Source organism: Carettochelys insculpta, chromosome 1 (genome assembly GCF_033958435.1).
Source record: "Carettochelys insculpta isolate YL-2023 chromosome 1, ASM3395843v1, whole genome shotgun sequence".
NCBI classification, from domain to species: Eukaryota; Metazoa; Chordata; order Testudines; family Carettochelyidae; genus Carettochelys; species Carettochelys insculpta.
Window position 1 is genome coordinate 166,417,710 of NC_134137.1, and position 17,724 is coordinate 166,435,433.

Sequence of the window (17,724 nt, forward strand, 5' to 3'; positions counted from 1 at the left end):
AAGAGTCAGGTTTTTTAAAGAATTTACAAGTTATTTTATTAATCTGTGCGTTGAAAGTAATTTTAAAATGGTTCCTTTAAAAAGTTCAGCACGCTGTCTTTTTAACTCCAGCCCAAGGTGATGTCATGAAGAAAACGTTAATTGCCTCATTAAGAATCAATTTATTCTAGCCTAGGACTACAAACATTTTAATAACTACATGTTTATTTTATGGCATCACGATTAGGCAAAGCTAACTCCTCTAGGTTCCTTAACACTGTGTTATCACTCTGGAGGGAGGCTGGACTTTTTTTATATCTTATGTTATACTCTGAATTTTATGGGTTTGCAATGCTTGATTTGCATCAAATTAAAACACACCTTTAATGTTTTTACCCGTAAGTTATTGATATATACTCTCCACTTCAATGCTACATTAATGCAGATTTTTGTTTGGGAAAATAGAAGGGGAGACTGGATAGACGTAAGATACTGCCAGCTTGGTTATGTTCTTGCTCATTTGCACCACCTAAACAATGTGAAAAGCAGTCAAATCTGACTAGCTAAGAATTCCCCAGTCACCTGGGAGCTCTCAGCTGGCAGAGGTGGTATAGCCAGCCCTTACTACTTCCCCTCAGACCTGGTGTGAGGGTTGTAGTCAGGGGCATGTCCACATTGGAGTTGGAAGCATGCCTCTCAGCTAGTGTACAAGCTTAGCTAGCACATCAAATTGTTATTGTGGCGATTACAAGTTGGGCTCACTCTCAGACTTGAGAATCTAAGTGGTAATATCCACACTGCTATCCTACTATCCACATGGGCTGGGAGGCTCACTCCCAGCTGCTGTATAGACAAATCCTGCGGGACCATGGCAAGCTGGCAGAGGTTAGAACTCCCATCAGGCTGCTTTTACTAGCACTGGAGCGAGGATGGTAAAAATACAGCCTGTACTTCACTTCAAGATAGCCCTACTGCCTGGTGCAGCATACAATCTGGACCCCGGTGTCTATACTGGGAACAGGGCAGCAGCACTGAAGGCCACAACATGGCATTGTAGAGCCACCAAAAAAATGGGAAGCTTTTAAAATGTCTCCTGACATATAGTGATTTGCCTTTTCATAGATGAGAAAAGCGGAAAAGAAATCAGTAGAGTAAATACATAAACATCTACTCTAGTTTGTAGAATATATTTTCCATGATTGCGTCGGGGGGGGGGGTTGTTTGTTTGTTTTGTTTCTTTTGTAACCAACATTGGTTGGGTAAAAATTACTAGAAAGTGAGAACTGTCTGAATAAATTACTATGGTTATGTATATTGGTATTTTCAGATAAAGTCATACCAAAACTAAACTCTCCTTCAATTCAAATGAGTCTGGAAGTATGAAAGGGGTAATATCTCCTTCAAAATTTTCAGTCTGCTAAAGAAGATACAAGAAATACTGTTGGAGTGTTGCTTAAGTCCTGCACATAAATCTTTGTGTACCTGCTCAGGAATATTTAAGGCAGACTGAACTAGCATAGTATTGCAAGGGAAGCACTATACAATTGAATGGTATGAAAAATCTGAACAAGACTGAATAGGGTGTCAGTTCCAGTTATGTTAATGAAGTTAAAAAGTCCCCACAAGAGCTCAGTAATATTGGAGTATAATGCTGTTTATGTAACAGTTCCTTGGAAGATCCTTAAAACTGCTGCAGCTGTAATGTGCTAATCCCCCACAAAAGGAGTGACCCACACAATATTAAAATTGGTCTCTTTGCTCTAAAGCAGGAGTGGGGAACCGCCAGCCCGTGGGCCAGATCCGGACCATGCTTGCCCGGATTCAGCCTCTCAGGCTCAGGGCTCCTCTCCCCAGCATCTAGCCCACTGCAGAGTAGGGGGTGTGCATAATCCCAAGCCTTGCAGGCTAGAGTCAGGCAAGACAGGGCCAGATCCAGCCCATGGGCTCTTCTGGCAGGGGCAGGAAGTGACTTTGTGTTCATCTGCTGCTCTCCATCCCCCCAGCTAAGGGTGCCTCGGACCCACACCCGAAAGTATGTATGGCGGCAGTGGAAGGCAGGTCAGCACCAGGTGTTCCCTGCCAGGCATCGGGGCCATGACCAGGGTACCTCAGTCTTAGAGCTCTGCATAACTGCACCCCTGTTGAGCCTGGACACCAGGCGCCACAAGGCACATTACTCACCTTGGGGACAGGGACAGGTTTCCTGAGCTCAGGCCAGGCTGCTGCCACCACTGCTCACCTTGTCGCTCCCCCTGCCACTCTGATTGGTGGATACTGAAGCCAATCAGAGAAGCAGGTAGCAATGGTTAGGTGCAGTGGGGAGCTGGGCCAGGTAAGTGCCCCCCACATGGCCCAGACCCCTCATCCCAAGACCTGGCAGCCCCTTCCCACACTGACCCTCTCATTTTTGATCCAAGCCCAACAAAATCTACTAGCCCTGGTCCCCCTATGCCTTTTTGTTTGTTTCTCAGTCAGAGACTATTGTTAGTGAGAGGTTGTTTTTTTTTGTTTTGGTTTTTTTTTTGTTTGTTTGTTTTTCACACTGGTGTGATTTTTCTGTGGGTCATCAGTCCCAACCCAAAAAAGGTTGCCCCTTCCATCCCCGGCTCTAAAGCATCCCACTTCAGTCAGGCATAGACAACAGCTGTACAGCGGTCAGAGAGAAGTTTCCTGTTCTACTACATGGCTGTAGAGATGCTATTCACAATGGCAATCCCTGTACCCCAAGAAGAAGAGACCATACGCTCTTGCAGCACCCCACATGAGGGAGGAGATTAGGCCATGACTAAACTTCCCATCCTCCCCTTAGAAGCCTTGGAAAGGGGCAGGGCTAACCACTAATGGATGTAGAAAACTGTACTCCTCACTCATACAAAGGGACTCCACTTGCACAAGCTGAAGCTTGAAAGCAACATTTTAACTGTCGGTAAAGAATCAGTCCTTGCTCGGACTTGGACTAGAGATCAGTGGGCTCAAGAACAGCAGCTTGTTGACTAAACTAAAGAAGATTCTCCCATATCTATCACCAGACATAACACAGATAAAGGCCTGGAAGGAAACTATTAGGGCTTAAGAGTCATAACTATGCCAGGTGTTCAATTTAAGGAAAACATCTTCCGTCCTATTCTTAAGTTAAAACACAGCAATGGTCCAACAACTGTAGGACAGACTACGCATTCCCTGAATTCAACTTAGTATTGTATTTCAACATTTCCATTAATAGTTCAGTGGTGTGTTTGCACCACTTCTGCAATATATATGAAACACTATCATTAGAGAAGTCTGTTTTCAGTTCCTCGACCAGTGCATTTATTCTGCTGCGCAACACATTACTTTTACATGGGCCACTTTCATCCCTTTACCAAGGTTTACACACACTGATGCCAAACCAGTAAGATCTACAGAGCAATATTAGCCACATGATGTTTTTCAAGTGCTTTATCTAGAAAAGGAGTTGCATCTGGAGTTGATTTAATTTTGAGGATTTTATTTTGAACAGCACACTCTAGAAAATTTAGAAATTTACAATCATTATGTTTTCAGAGGCAAAATTCTAAGCCACAAAACTAATTAGGCTGTGAAGGTCAATGGACAAATTCATGCTGCTGATAACAAAAGTATCTTCTGAAGTTTGGGAAAAGTAACGAGTGACTGATTGAAAAACAGGCAAACGAATAGTACAGCCAACTAAGATCTGTTGGTTTTTCCTAACTCGCTACAGGCTTTTTTGGAAATAAATTCTGGAGACAGAGTTAAAATATTTTAATATCAAGATGTTACAAAAAACAACATTTAATGTTTTGACAACCTCAATACGAGTACTAATTAACATTTTTACTGCTTGATCTTTGTTACTCTGCCTCCCCCCTATTTTGACATTTTTCTCTTCTTGTCCTCGTTTTGAAAGAGGGTTGAAGGAATGCTCTTCAGAGGCTGTAAAGACCACTCCCCAGGTTGGTCAACAGAGAATTTTCTACTTTAGGTTTTCCTATAGCAGCCATCAATATACTATGTATGTACTAAAGAAAACAATGGACAACAAAAATCCCCACCTGTTTCCCTCTTTCCTTACTAGAAACACCATTACAAAAGTAGTACAAATCCTTTAAAATTTGCCAAGAGTTTTGAAAATTGAAAAAAGAGGAATCTTGATTTTTTAGAGTTTAGGGAACACTAAATATTTTAGAAATTCAAAAAAAATTGTCTTTTTAGCCATCTAGATCTTTTATCATCATTCTATTTAACCTAGATTCTTGACTTACTAAATTTTTCTTTCATCACTTTGGCTCCAATCCTGCAAATACTTACATACATGCTTAATTTTAGTCCTGAGAGTAGAGCCAGTAGGGATTATTAATGGCAGTGAAATTAAGTATTTGCATGAATCAACACCTTAGTGATCCAAATTCCCTGAACTTTTTTACTGAGAGGTTTTGGGAACCTAGCTGATGAGCACCTTGAAACAGGGACCACATCTCCCTCTGTATCCTATTATCAGTGCTCAACAAGTAGATAAGAATGAAGGAATATTTCACAGATCTGCGCCTTCAGTTTCTGCCCACACACCTCATTCATAAATCTGTATGCCTCATGGAAATCACCTCTAATAAGTAGGGCTATTTTTCATCCCGAACTGGATGTTATCCAACCACAATACCTTTAGGGCCAGATGTTCAGAGGCCCTTGATTTTGCATTCATATTTTTTAGCACATAATTGCATGCTGACACCAAAAATCAGAGACTATGACACTGAGCTGAAGTCCTTTTGAAACATGAAGACCTCAGTTTATAAAAGCGAAGTATGGATCACATATATTTGGCACAGTGTCCTTTCTTGGACTTACAATCATTTTCTCTGAAAATGTCTATAAGAACACACACTACATTGGCCTAGTAGAAATTAACAGGAAAAGACCACGGTGGTGATTTATGTTCCTTGTAACCCGTGAAGCCATGCAACTTTCCATTAAGCCTTGCACAAAGGCCCAGGGCTGCAACAGGAAGAGGTGCTTCTCCCCAAGTCCCACAACTGCCATCGTCAGGAGAAAAGGAACTGCCACAGCTGGGGCAGTGCTATGTTGGGGCTAGTAGAGGAGCAGCCAGTGCAGGTGGTCTGGTTTCTAGGTAGCAGGCCATGGGACACAATATGGTGCCACCACCCTGAACACCAGCGTTGCACTTCCATGGGCCAATCCCTGACTAATAAGAGCTCAGAGGGTGGTGCTTTCAGGCGAGAGCAGCAAATGCACTGTACAGGGGAACCTCATATCCCCCTCAGAAGCTGGACTTAGTAACTGCTTCTGGGGCACAGCACGGTGCCTCAGGATAGAAAGGCACCGTGCAGCATGCCTTAGCGCTGCCAACCAAGAAGCGCCTAGGCAAGCCCAACTCCCCGCCCTGAGCCTCTCCCATGAGACCACTCCACCTGTAGCCACTTCCTGCACTCCAACCCCTCATTTCTGGCCCCACCCCAAGCCCATCCCGCCTCAGTCCAGAGCCCGTACAACCTCCTGCATGCAAACCCCAAGGCCTGAGCCCCTCTCTAAACCCGGAGCCCCATAGCGTATCCCAAAGCCGTCATCCCTGGGCCAACCTCAGAACCCTTATCCTGGACTCCAAGCCCCTGCCTCAAATTGCAGCCCCCTCTGTATCCCTTGACCTAGCCTGCAGCCCACTCCTGCACCCCATATCCCTCGCCTCCAGACCCGCTTCCAGACCCCACACTCCAGCTGGAACCCTCACCACCTCCTACATCCCAACTACCTGCCCCAGCTCAGAGCCCCCTTCCACAGCTGAAGCCCTCATTTAGAGCCAACCCCCCATTTAGAACCCTCACCCCCACGCCTCAGCCCCTGTCCATGTGTGGAATGACTTTTGTTATGTGATGCATCACCTCCATATTGGTGCACACAGCAATCGTCATTCCACAAATGGACATAAAAGTCAGAGGGAACTCCTATGGTTAACATATTTCTCAAAATAGAATTTTTATGATTTATTGATATTCTACTCATATAAGGCACATCAACATGTTAGTTACCCATAATCAAAACTAAATGTTTCGGTTTCAGAAATTTAATTAAAAAAGGGTATTAAAATTACATTAGTACAACACATCATTCATATCATCATCCTAAAATTAAGAAAAACATTGCAACAAGCAAATGCTTTGTCCCCCAAGGAATCACTTTCTGCATATTTAGTGTTGGACACAGTAAAGATGAAAGTGATGTCACCAAAATTTATATCTGATCGTTTGGCCTGATAAAGGTCACCAAACTCTTAAAGCGGTCTGCAGCCCTTTAGGAAACTGGCACTTGTTGTTAGTATAATAAATTTATTGTGATTTAAAAAAATGTTTAAAAAAGTATTATAGCTAAATAAACAAAGTATGGCACAACAAGACCCTGAACGAATCCATTTGAAGTAAATCTCCAGCATCCTGTACTACTTTAGTGTCAAATAATGAGGTAGCACGTTGTTCCAAAATTGTTCTGAATTGTGTAATCCGTTCACTACATGTGGTCTGGACTTTACTTTCTGTTTAGAGCTTTGTACCGTACTTCCTTTCTTCTCCTCCTTTCTGTTCCCATTATGCTTTGGCAGGTGCTTATTTTTTATTTTTTTCCGAATATTCCGCTCATCTTCCCCTGCATCCTCTTCCTCCCGTTCTTCCCTCTCATCTTCATCCTCCCCACCATCTTCCCCCTCTTCATCCTCCCCTCCATCTTCCCCCTCTTTGCCATCTTCATCCTCCCCACCATCTTCCCCCTCTTCTCCCTCTTCCCCATCTTCATCCTCCCCGCCATCTTCCCCCTCTTCTCCACCTTCATCCTCCCCGCCATCTTCCCCCTCTTCATCCTCCCCTCCATCTTCCCCCTCTTTGCCATCTTCATCCTCCCCGCCATCTTCCCCCTCTTCTTCATCTTCACCCTCCCCACCATCTTCCCCCTCTTCTTCATCCTTATTTTCCCCCTCTTCATCTTCATCCTCCCCCTCTTCATCTTCATCCTCCCCCACATCTTCCCCCTCTTCATCCACCTCCTCCCCTTCTTCATCCTCCTCTTCACCTTCCTCCTCCCCTTCTTCATCCTCCTCTTCACCTTCCTCTTCACCTTCTCCCTTTTCTTCCTCTCCCTCTTCTTCATCTTCTCCTTCCTCCCACTCTTCACCACCTTCTTCCCCTTCATCCTCCCTCTCTGCCTCCTCTTCCTCTTCTCCCTCCCCTTCACCTTCTTCTTTGTCCCTTTCACTCTCTTCATCTTCTGCCTCTTCTTCCTCCTCTCTACTCTCACCATCCACTTCTGTGTCATCACACTGCTCCTCTTTATATTTACTCTCCTTTCCTTCTACTGCCTCTTTATCTTTCTCCTCTTCTTCCTTGCCCTTTTCAAAATTACCCTCTTGATTTCTCTCCTCTCTGCCTCTTCTGTGATGATTGTCTTCAGCCTTTGCCCTTTTGTCATGATCACATTCCACTTCATATTGTGATTCAGCTTCTTCACTTTCTTCTTCTTCATCTTTCTCCTCTTCATCGCTATTACTTACTACTGAGGTATCACCATCTTTTCTGATCTCCTCTTCATCTTCCTCCACTTCAGATTCTATTGCACTGTTAGCTTCTTCGTCCTGTTTCTCCTTTTCACTTTCATCCTCTTTCATTCCCATTTCACTTTCTTCACTCTTCTGCTCCTGATTAAAATCTTCTTTCTTATCTAGCTGTGGGGCCTCATCAAACCTCTTCACCTTTGTTTCCTCTTCACTCAGGCTTCTTATTTTCATCTCTTCTGCACTGTCTCTTTGTTTATTTGTATCTTGCTCTTCATCAGTCTCAGCAACTCTTTCTTCTAAATCATTCATATTTTCTACCATGTCTATTTCCTTCTGTATTCCTGTGTCTTTATAACTATCCTTACGCTTTTTTCTTCGCTGATGTATATATTTTGCAAAATTATTACTGCTTTCATCACTTGAAGATGATGACATAGTTACTGCTATTTGTTTAATGAATTTCTCCTTTTTCTTAAGTTTGCTCTGTTCTTCAATACTTTTTTCCCCTCTAACACATATTTTCTCATATTTGTCAGCTGTCCTAACATCATCCACTCCTTTACTTTCTTGATTTTTAATAGGTTTTTGTGCCGTTACTGAAATGGTCACTGGTTTGTTACAGGGTGCAGAAAGGAGCGTATCTGTCTTAGAGGGTGGCTTAGATGTAATAGATGTAATTGACTTTTCAGTAGAAAATAATATTTCCTCTGTTTTATCACTGGAAAGACCATAAAATGTGTCTTGCTTTTTAGGTTTAAGATTGTCTGAATAATCTTTCCTCCTTTTCACTGATCTGAGTTTATGTTTAACAGTATGCTGAACATCAGACTTCGATTTGCTAATAGGATCTGCCAGCTCTAGCTTACTTTTAATGTGCTTTTTATCAGCCTCAATTTTCCCCACAAAAGCATCATAACCACTTTCTAGACATGAATCCCTTCCAACAGACACTAAATTTAAAGATTGCTTTTGCAAAGAACTCTCCATTGATTCTGAACCCTCCTGCATGAAGTTAAGATCAATCTTTTTCACCCCGCCCTTACCATCACTTTTCAGTTTCACATTTTTATTGTTCTTCTATTCCACATGAGAAGCAGAAAATTAAAAAAGAAGGAAAGCATTAAGAACCAATTAAATGAGAGCAAAGGGAACAGACTATAGACATTTGAAAAATAAAGTGTTGATAGAACTAAAAAGGCATAAAATGTGGAATACTCCAAATAAAATACATGTAACAATACCTAACTGTTAGAGAATGAAATACCTCTTGACTCTGTTAAATGTACTCTACCTATTCTGTGGTCAGTATATTTATAATTAACTTAAAACTACTTTGTCTTTTTTTTGGCTTAAAATTTTATACTCAATTTATCAACCATATTTTGTGTAATCAATTTTGAAACATAAGATTATGAGCTGACAATTGATGTGCACCTAATATCAAAATTCTGCTATTACATTAAAATTAATGCAGGAGGTAATACAGAAGTCTCGACTTTACAATGGCTAACAGTATTATTTCCGAGCAAATCATTACATTTTACTGTAAATTTATATCCAGAATTTTGTAAACATGATTATATATATTTTGACCTAGATACTAATTCAAATATTCTAATAACAGCAATTGAGTAAATAGCAAGTTATCATTTCTATAAATTGCAAAATGTATAACTTAATTTACAGTATACTGCTTCTTCCATTACAGCAATATTATCATGTTTCATCTCAAACTGCTCCAAGCAGACAGAACCCTGCATTTGCACAGAGTCTGAATGGTTTCAAGAGCCTCCTTGCAAACGCAGGCTTCTACCCAATGAAGCTGTTTGCAAGATAACAGCTCTAAAACTTTAATGTAGGAAGCCGTCTATAGAAATTGCAGTTTACTTGATAAGAATCAGGAGCAAAAAAGAGAAAAGAAAGATAGATACCATATGAAAAGAATTATGAATTTTCTAAATTTCATGAATAATTAATTGCAGTACCTTTTGTTTTTGAACTGGTGATAATTTTAAGGACTGGTCACTGGCATTGAGTCTCATCACATGTGTCTGAAAAGAATTAGGATAGAAATTAAAGAATGAAATATAAGTTAATCAATACAAGTGAGTTAAATAAGAATGAACCCTTGTTTACATTTAATGTTTCTTCAGGGGATCTTAAAATATTTCCCAAACATTTAAGACTTGTAATTAAATTGTTACTGAGACTGATGAGAAGAAATGTATTCTGTAGTTCAATTACGTAAATTAAAACCACAAATATTTAAGAAATTTAAAGCCTATCCACATGGGGCTCATTCAGTGATACTAGGATCAAGGGGACACTTTTTTGTATTAAAAAAGAGATTGCCTAAAGACAGGGTACTAAATCAGTGGCCTAATGTAAAATGTCTCAAGCACTGCACAACTCCCACTCTTTTTCCCTGTGAATTTCTGGATGCTAAGTGTATTTGAAAATTCAGGTTACAGTCTTACACACCGAGCTACATAATTTGGAACCTAGTTTCAGACACACCTTTTTTAAAATCTTGGCCAGGAAACGTTCAAATCCTACACATTTAAGAAATGATAGAATCACTCAAAATTCAAACATACACTGAAAAAATGTAAAGAATGATCTGTGGGTGCGTATACCATCACATTATTAGAGTTCTTAGAGACAGTAGTAAGATAGCATTTTCTTGAGAAAACACCTTTCAATGAGACAGAAGCAATAATAGGCCAAATGTTCAACATTTTACCAAAGTTTCCTGTGTTCACTTACTAATATTCAGTTCCATGCTTTATCACCAGATCTTCACCATATGGAGCTTAATGTTTGCATCTAACCTGAGACGTATGATGTGTGTCACAGGACAGGACACACCTTTAGAGCAGATGAGGGCTTTGTTACCTCAAACTAATGAGCTGCCTCCCAAGAGAACAATCTGAAGGCATGAATCAGGTGATAGCCTGCAGGTTGCCTGCTCCTCAGATTAAAGGCCAGCAAGCATCTCAGTTAAGGGAGAACTTGCAGAGAGCAAAAAGGTCTTTCAGGGGATACAAGGTCAAAGACTATCAGAGGAGGGCCTCTCCATGCTAGCCACTGGATAGAGCTGAATGCAAGGAAAGGAAGAGGCAGACTCCTTAAGAGAAAAGGGTGTGAGGAAATGATAGACAGCAAGACCTGGGCTTTTCTAAAGAACTGCTGAGTCCAACAAGGACTTGAAGAAATTGACGAGTCAGGGAAAGATGTGTTTTGAATTAAGAGGAAAGTTGTTTTTAAATTGTGATGTTTTACTGAATTAACTCCCACATTTATCCGATTTCCAAGAGTTCTGCTGCAGTTTTGAGAACATCATGTGGGGAAACACAGGCAATATCATGGTCCAAAACAGCACAGCACAGTACCATGAAATATGCAAACATCTTTATACCAGTATGAACACAACGTGAGGAAATAAAGACTGTAATGACTGTAAAATTACTATTTTTAGCAAAAGTTCAATGCAGCTTTTAGAGAAGCAACAAGCTGCCATTCTGTAAACATCTGCTCTACAAGAAAACTCCAGAACCATCCTTCAAGGGCTATGTCTACACCAGCCCAAAACTTCGAAATGGCCATTTCGAAGTTTACTAATGAAGCACTGAAATACATATTCAGCACCTCATTAGCATGCCGGCAGCTGCAGCACTTCGAAATTGATGCGGCTTGCAGCCGCGCGGCTTGTCCAGACGGGGATACTTTTTGAAGAGACCCTGCTACTTTGAAATCCCCTTATTCCTAACAGCAGATAGGAATAAGGGGATTTCGAAGTTGCCAGGGTCCTTTCAAAAAGGAGCCCTGTCTGGACTATCAGCGTGGCTGCAAGCTGTGTCAATTTCGAAGCGCCGCGGCAGCTGGCATTCTAATGAGGCGCTGAATATGTATTTCAGTGCTTCATTAGTAAACTTCGAAACAGCCATTTGCATGGCCATTTCGAAGTTTTGGGCTAGTGTACACATGACCCAAGCTTCAGAGTTCTGTCAACTGGCATAGTACCTTCTTCATATATTTGCACAAAGGGGGTTAGGGAATCCTCAGTTTCTCCCACAGTCACAATCAATACACTTTTAGAAAAATAAATCTGTCACTGATGCAACAGGATCACTCTTCAGTTGAATGGCAGTAACTAACACCTAACCCGAAGGTCAGCGCTACATAAAGAACTGCTGATTTTCTCCTGCCACCACAAAATTCTAGTCTCAAGGGCTACATCTGCGTTACAGCAATCCTTCAAAAGACGTTCTTCCAGATCTCTCCCAAAAACCAAAAAACAAAACAAAAACTTCTCTCTAAAGAGCACATCCACACACAAAAAAGTGGATCGAAAATATCAATCTGCTCTTTCAGTAGAGAGAGTCCACACAGCCCTCACTCTTCCAAAAAAATGGGTGAGAGAGAGAAAAATCCAGCATCATGAGGGCTGCTCTTTTGAAAAATGGCCCCTTGGGCATCTACACACTTTGCTTTTCCAAAAGAATCTTTCATAAAAAGGCACTGTTCCTCACCTGGGAGAGGAAGAGGGCCACTGGAAAAAGGGCTGCATACTTTTCAGTTAATATCAAAAGAATGCATTTTATGTGTAGATTCTCTGCAGGATTTTTTCAAAGAGCCCCTGGCTTTTTTGAAAAAACTCGCTAGTGTAGATGTAGCCTAAGTGTTTTTAAAAAAATATAAATACCTACATGCCCCTTGTATAACACCACAAAAATGCCACCAAGGCTTTTCATGACTTTGGCACCTACAAAACATTTAGGCTGTGTCTACACTTTTTTTATGGGAAGAAATATTCTTTTGAAGTTGGGCTTTACTTTTGAAAGAGCAGTGTCTACACTGGTTTTCTTCTTTCGAAAGAAGCCAATTTGAAATAAGAATATGCAAATCAAGTGTCATAAGCAAATATGTACTTAATTTTCTTTTTATTTACCTCTTTTGCATACCTCTCTTGAAAGAGGAATGCAACGGTAGACACAGCCTTACTGCTGTTATTTAGAATTGAAGTAGCTGGTGCTGTAAACATATTCTTCATGGTGCTAAATGAAAATTATCACTTGTATTTCCATCTTCATAAATTTTCTTGAAACAGATATCTTATCAAACATCTGTTTAAAATACCTTTCTACTACTCCCATACCATGGTATTAACAGAAAGAAGAATTTATTCACAATCCAATATACAAAACAAAGTCAAAATATGTCTGTCATACAGACAGTACAAGATGAAAGCACGATGTGAAAAACAGATTTTTTCAAGGGTGAGTAAACTCTTCAGGACCCATTTTCATTTGAATGTTTAGCAATTTTTACACCAAGGGCACTTGAGTGTTTTCACTGTTCTTTTACAAATGTGGTATGTATCAGGGAAGCTTTTTGTTTCAATTATTTTTAAAAATTCAGCTCTCTTTCTTATTCCCATGACACTATATATAATTTACTTTTAAAGAATAAATTCCCAAAATACTATCTGTGGAAATTGTTTGGGAACACTTTTTATTTTCTTTTTTAAACTTTTTTCTTTTTTGTATGTAAAAGATTACATTAAAAAAACAACACAAAGTACTACCTCAAACAAAGCATATCTGGCAATGTAGATACAATAGGTTCATTATGGCACCAATTCCACACAGCACTTGCATGCATGCTCAAGTTTCACTGAAGTGAAGTAAAAAAAAAAACCCACATACACACAAGCTATTCCCTTTCCAGTATATAGTTCTGCATCCACCAGTTTTGATCTAAACAATGTATGGGGCTGGGACATGCTCAAGCATTCCTGGATTTGGTAAGCAAAGATATGTGGATGATTAATTAAAAATGGCTGAAAAAAATCCAAAATACTGAAGCACATTTTCAGGCTGCTGTGACAGGAGCATATTAAAAGAGGTAGAATCCTCTAGTCTTCCCTCTGTACAGTAATGTTGCCACCTGACAAATTATAACAAGCTACAGCCTTGAACAACAGCAGTATGACATGCCCACAATGTGATGAGAACTAGTGATATATAAAATACCTTTTACCAATACCACTTGAACAAATTTTTTGCAATGATAAAATTATCCAACCATTTTCAATGATCAGCACTTTTCAAGCAGCTCTATAGTAGTCCTCATGATTAAGGGACATCCTATGAAAAACCAAGACCGTCCCGGTAAACGAGGGCTATTAAGTGTCTTGACCCGGGGGGATGTTCAAACAAGAACAGTGATCCATTGACCAGAAGACAGTTTCTTCTTGTTGTCAGGAACACAACATTTTTAGATAAATCTGAAAGCATCTACCTACCTTAAGGGCAGTGAGAGGGGGATCTACCCCATACAAGCATAAAGGGGGTTAACCAGGCCCTGCCCAATACAGAGCAGGGGAGATGAGTCCACAAAGCAGCCCAAACAGGCCGCATGAAGCGCACCCAATGAGAGAGGAGCTGTAAGTAGGCACCAATCCAGCAGGCTCAGATAAAAGGGAGCTGTAGGGCAGAGAGGTGAGTTGCTGGTGGAATGAAGGACTGCAACCCTATAGGGCTGAGAGAACTGTAAGCACTTTTGACGGAGCAGTGACTTTCTATTGGCACTGAGCAGCTGAGTGCCCTAAGGCGAGGGTGATGAAAGTGCTGGACCTATGGGGAAACAGAGCAACACTAGCAGAAGGTTACCAGAGGAGCACAGCAGGAAGCCTGGAGCAGTGAGCAAGCTCAGAACCCTTTTCCCTTACCACTGGGGAAGTCGCTGGACAGCGGGATGGAGATATGTACCCTATCCTCAGACAGAGGGAAACTGGATGGTGACACAGCCGGAGGGCTGCATCACAAAGAGGACACCACAGTTCTGGAAGCTGAGAGAAGAGCCATGGGCTGGAGCAGGGACTGAGTGCCAGTGTGCTGCCTATTGATGTGGGCACTGGCCTCAAGCCAATCCCCAGAACAACCAGGAAGAGGCACCAAGTCTGGCAAAGAGGACTGCACGCCATGACGACACAGTCAGAATTCAGTCAACCGAGGTAAGGGGATGGTGTGGAGGACTGAGCACAATTTCAGTAGTGGATGTTTTACCATATTTAGAACATCAGTTGTGTTTCCAAGGCTCCTGTCATCATTTTCATTATCTGAATCTTCCTCTGTGGTACTTTCTTCAGATTTATCTTCTTCTTGCTTCCCATCCTCTTAAAAATAAAACAAGATGATATATAAGGTAAAATAAATTAGAACACATGATACATAACAAGCCAAACATTATCCTTATGTTGTAGATGTGACATACTCCACATTCTTCATGAAAATATGCCTTTGATATGGATATGACAAGATTGAGGTATACTTTTTGTGGAAGAGGCTCTTGTAAGATACCACTGGAAAGATTATGATTTACTGAATGTAATTATTCCATTCGTATGCCTGTATCATTTCTGTATCTGTAGTTAGAAATATTGATCACGTAACTGTATTTCATATGTCACGCTGAATGACACCCCCTGCTAACACTTCAGTTACAACAATGATAAATCCAGACAGGACTGATGGCCCATCAGCAAATACAATGGGACCGTGAAAAGTCTTGGCTTCCTTTTGGACTCTCCTAACAGTCACAGATTCACGTACGCTGTGATACTATAGAGTCAGGTACCACCCACAACCTTGGACTGCTGTACTTTCTGCTGAAGGGTGGGAATCAAACAATGGAGTCGTACATTATGGAAACAATCAGGGCTTTCAGTTTGCTTCTCCTCTGTCTTCCCACTCAAATAGATACTTTGCTGGAAACAAAGCACTAGAGCTGAGGGGCCAGGGGAAGAATTGCTGGGCCCATGCTAAAAGACACCCGGCCTATGAAGGCCTCTACCTAAACAATTCTTAGGGTAGACATCTGCGTGTTGAGGCAAGTCCCCTAAGATGAGTCCTCCCATTGCTAATCTTGGTGTCTGTATCATTCTGCAGCAGGGTGTGGCTTTACCTGTGTGCGCACTGGAGGCTTAAGAATAGGGCTCAACACTACAGAGTTGAAGGGTACACAGGCTGCCAGAAAAGACAGGCTGAAAGGCAGTGTTCCCTGTATGTCACTTGTGTGGCTGTGTAGGAGAAATTCAAATGCTGCCCAGCTGATGAGCAGAGCGCCCACAGCTAAGCTTTGTGTTTCTCCTGGTGGTGCTCATTCACACACAAATTTATTCTGCATATGAATGGCAAAGACTAGAGGTAACACTGCTCAGTGATATCTTCATCACACCAGGTGACATCCCACAGGGTCCAGTGTGTCACAGTAGGGAAGGATTATTATTCTTGTTATACAGATTGTGTCTTAGCTCCCTGATATGCCCCATCTCCTAAACTAATGAGAAGAGCTACTTCATGGGGTTAAGTTAAGACCAGACTGAAGTCCAGAAGGATGAACCCAGGGCATTGCAGGTCTCAGCTCATATTTGCAGATTTCAGTGCAAAAGAAATACCAGGAACAAAGTTATATTTGGATGAGCCTTTTAGTAATACTGTATTTTTTTTTTTATTTCCAAAGAAGAAACAGACTTTTGTTTAAAGGTAAGAACTGGGAAAATCCAGGCTCTCTTCCTACTTCTATCATGGACACATGTAACGTCTTAGACAAATCACTTACCTACCTTGTTGTGCAGTTTCCTTATTAATAAAATTATAACAATGACCTACTTTAAAGCAGCTTATTTTTGGTTTCAGTTAACCCCCCACGAGAAATGCTTAAACATATTTTCTACAAATGATCTGGGGAGGAACAAATTCCCCAACTCAGCATAGAGACTTCTTCTCAGCCTTTATTTTTGCTCTTTCTCACAGTTTGTCCACCAAACACTGGGCAGAGACCCAAGGATAGTGCTCTACCTCAGTGTAAGATTCAGTCTCAAGTTTTGAAGGCCCACAATCATCAAATTAGTGGTTCGCTCACACATGTACAAACAAAATATGTGTACCCTTGGAAAGATGACAAACAGTAACATTGTTTCACCTGTTTTACAGTCCACAGCTTGTTTTGTATCTGCTTCTGTTACAACAGGATTGTTTGTTGTGGATAAACTGAGTGGGTCAGTGTTCCTGCCAGCACATAAAGAAGATTTTGTGGAGCCTTCTCCCACGGGAGGTAATGTTCGTACCATTCGATTAAACTGTTCTGGAGATTTTTCCTTTAAAAAAATTAAGAAAATGTTCAGAACATTCTAAGGCTTATAGGAGAAAACTCATCTTCTTGTATTTTACAATATTTGATAGAATTAGATACTATAATTAAGTATAATAAAAACTGTTGGTATACTTTGATTATTTTCAGTCCTAAAAAATGGACAGATATATTAAGCTGATGCTTTCTGCACAATTGCCACATAATTGTTCAATACCATAAAATAAGCAACAATAAACAATCTTCCATTATAATTTTAAAAAGAATGAAATTTAATTTAATCCACAATGTACGTGTATAGAATATTTTCCCTTTATTTTGTATTATTGACAATCTGTAGAATAGAAATTGAGTTTCAAAAGTCAAAGGGGCACAATGTCCTTCAAAGGATGTCTCTTTTTAATATGAAACTGAAGATAAACTACACATAATTTGAATAGGTCAAAATTCAAAGGTTTGTACATTTCTACACTTGTTTCAAATGTAAGCATTTGCAGAAATATTATGGCAAGTTTTATTACACATAATACCATCAGAGCTTAGCACAAAGAAAGCTTGGAAGCCAGTATCTGAAGGAACACGTACTTCTGTGATTTCCTGTCTCCTCATCGTAATAAAAAAAGGCCTGAAAATATCTCCTCCCCAATGCTAATCTCATCCCATTTTTCTTTTCCTGTTTTTACTTTACTAATTCAAGTGTTCTCTACATTGATTTTTGGTTTTGTTTTTTTGTCTGTAAGATACTATGTTCAATTGGGTAACTGGTGGTTTTATGCCACCTCAGGTATCAAAGACACAAAACCTTATTACTTAAGAGGAACGGATGTTTATTTAGGTTAACAAAACAAGAATCAAACATCTACTTAATGCACACATTAGATAAACAGTCAAGAAATCTAATTTTCTTCTTGGGGCCTCCAAAAGGAGTCCCTGGAAAAAACAGAGATGGTGAGATGTAATGGTACCTCTAATTTTTCCCACCTCTGAGCATAATGAATTTTTGTTATGTGCACCAATACGGTGCTGACGTGCAACAC

The 17,724-nt window shown here is 40.6% G+C and overlaps 1 protein-coding gene across 2 annotated transcripts in view; it reads right to left on the reverse strand.

Moving 5' to 3' along the window:
* RPGR (retinitis pigmentosa GTPase regulator) overlaps positions 1–17,724 on the reverse strand; it is a 93,352-nt gene that overhangs the window by 27,911 nt on the left and 47,717 nt on the right. The window contains exons 11-15 of one of the 2 annotated variants that reach the window (XM_074994729.1): positions 16,520–16,694; positions 14,602–14,711; positions 9,517–9,582; positions 6,742–8,608; positions 6,291–6,630 (exon numbers count right to left, since the gene is read on the reverse strand). In XM_074994729.1, the coding sequence (XP_074850830.1) occupies positions 6,428–6,630; positions 6,742–8,608; positions 9,517–9,582; positions 14,602–14,711; positions 16,520–16,694 (2,421 nt within the window). In that variant the 3' untranslated portion in view covers positions 6,291–6,427. Of the gene's footprint in view, positions 1–6,290; positions 6,631–6,741; positions 8,609–9,516; positions 9,583–14,601; positions 14,712–16,519; positions 16,695–17,724 lie in introns of those variants that run through there. The other variant, XM_074994738.1, reaches the window with a different exon arrangement.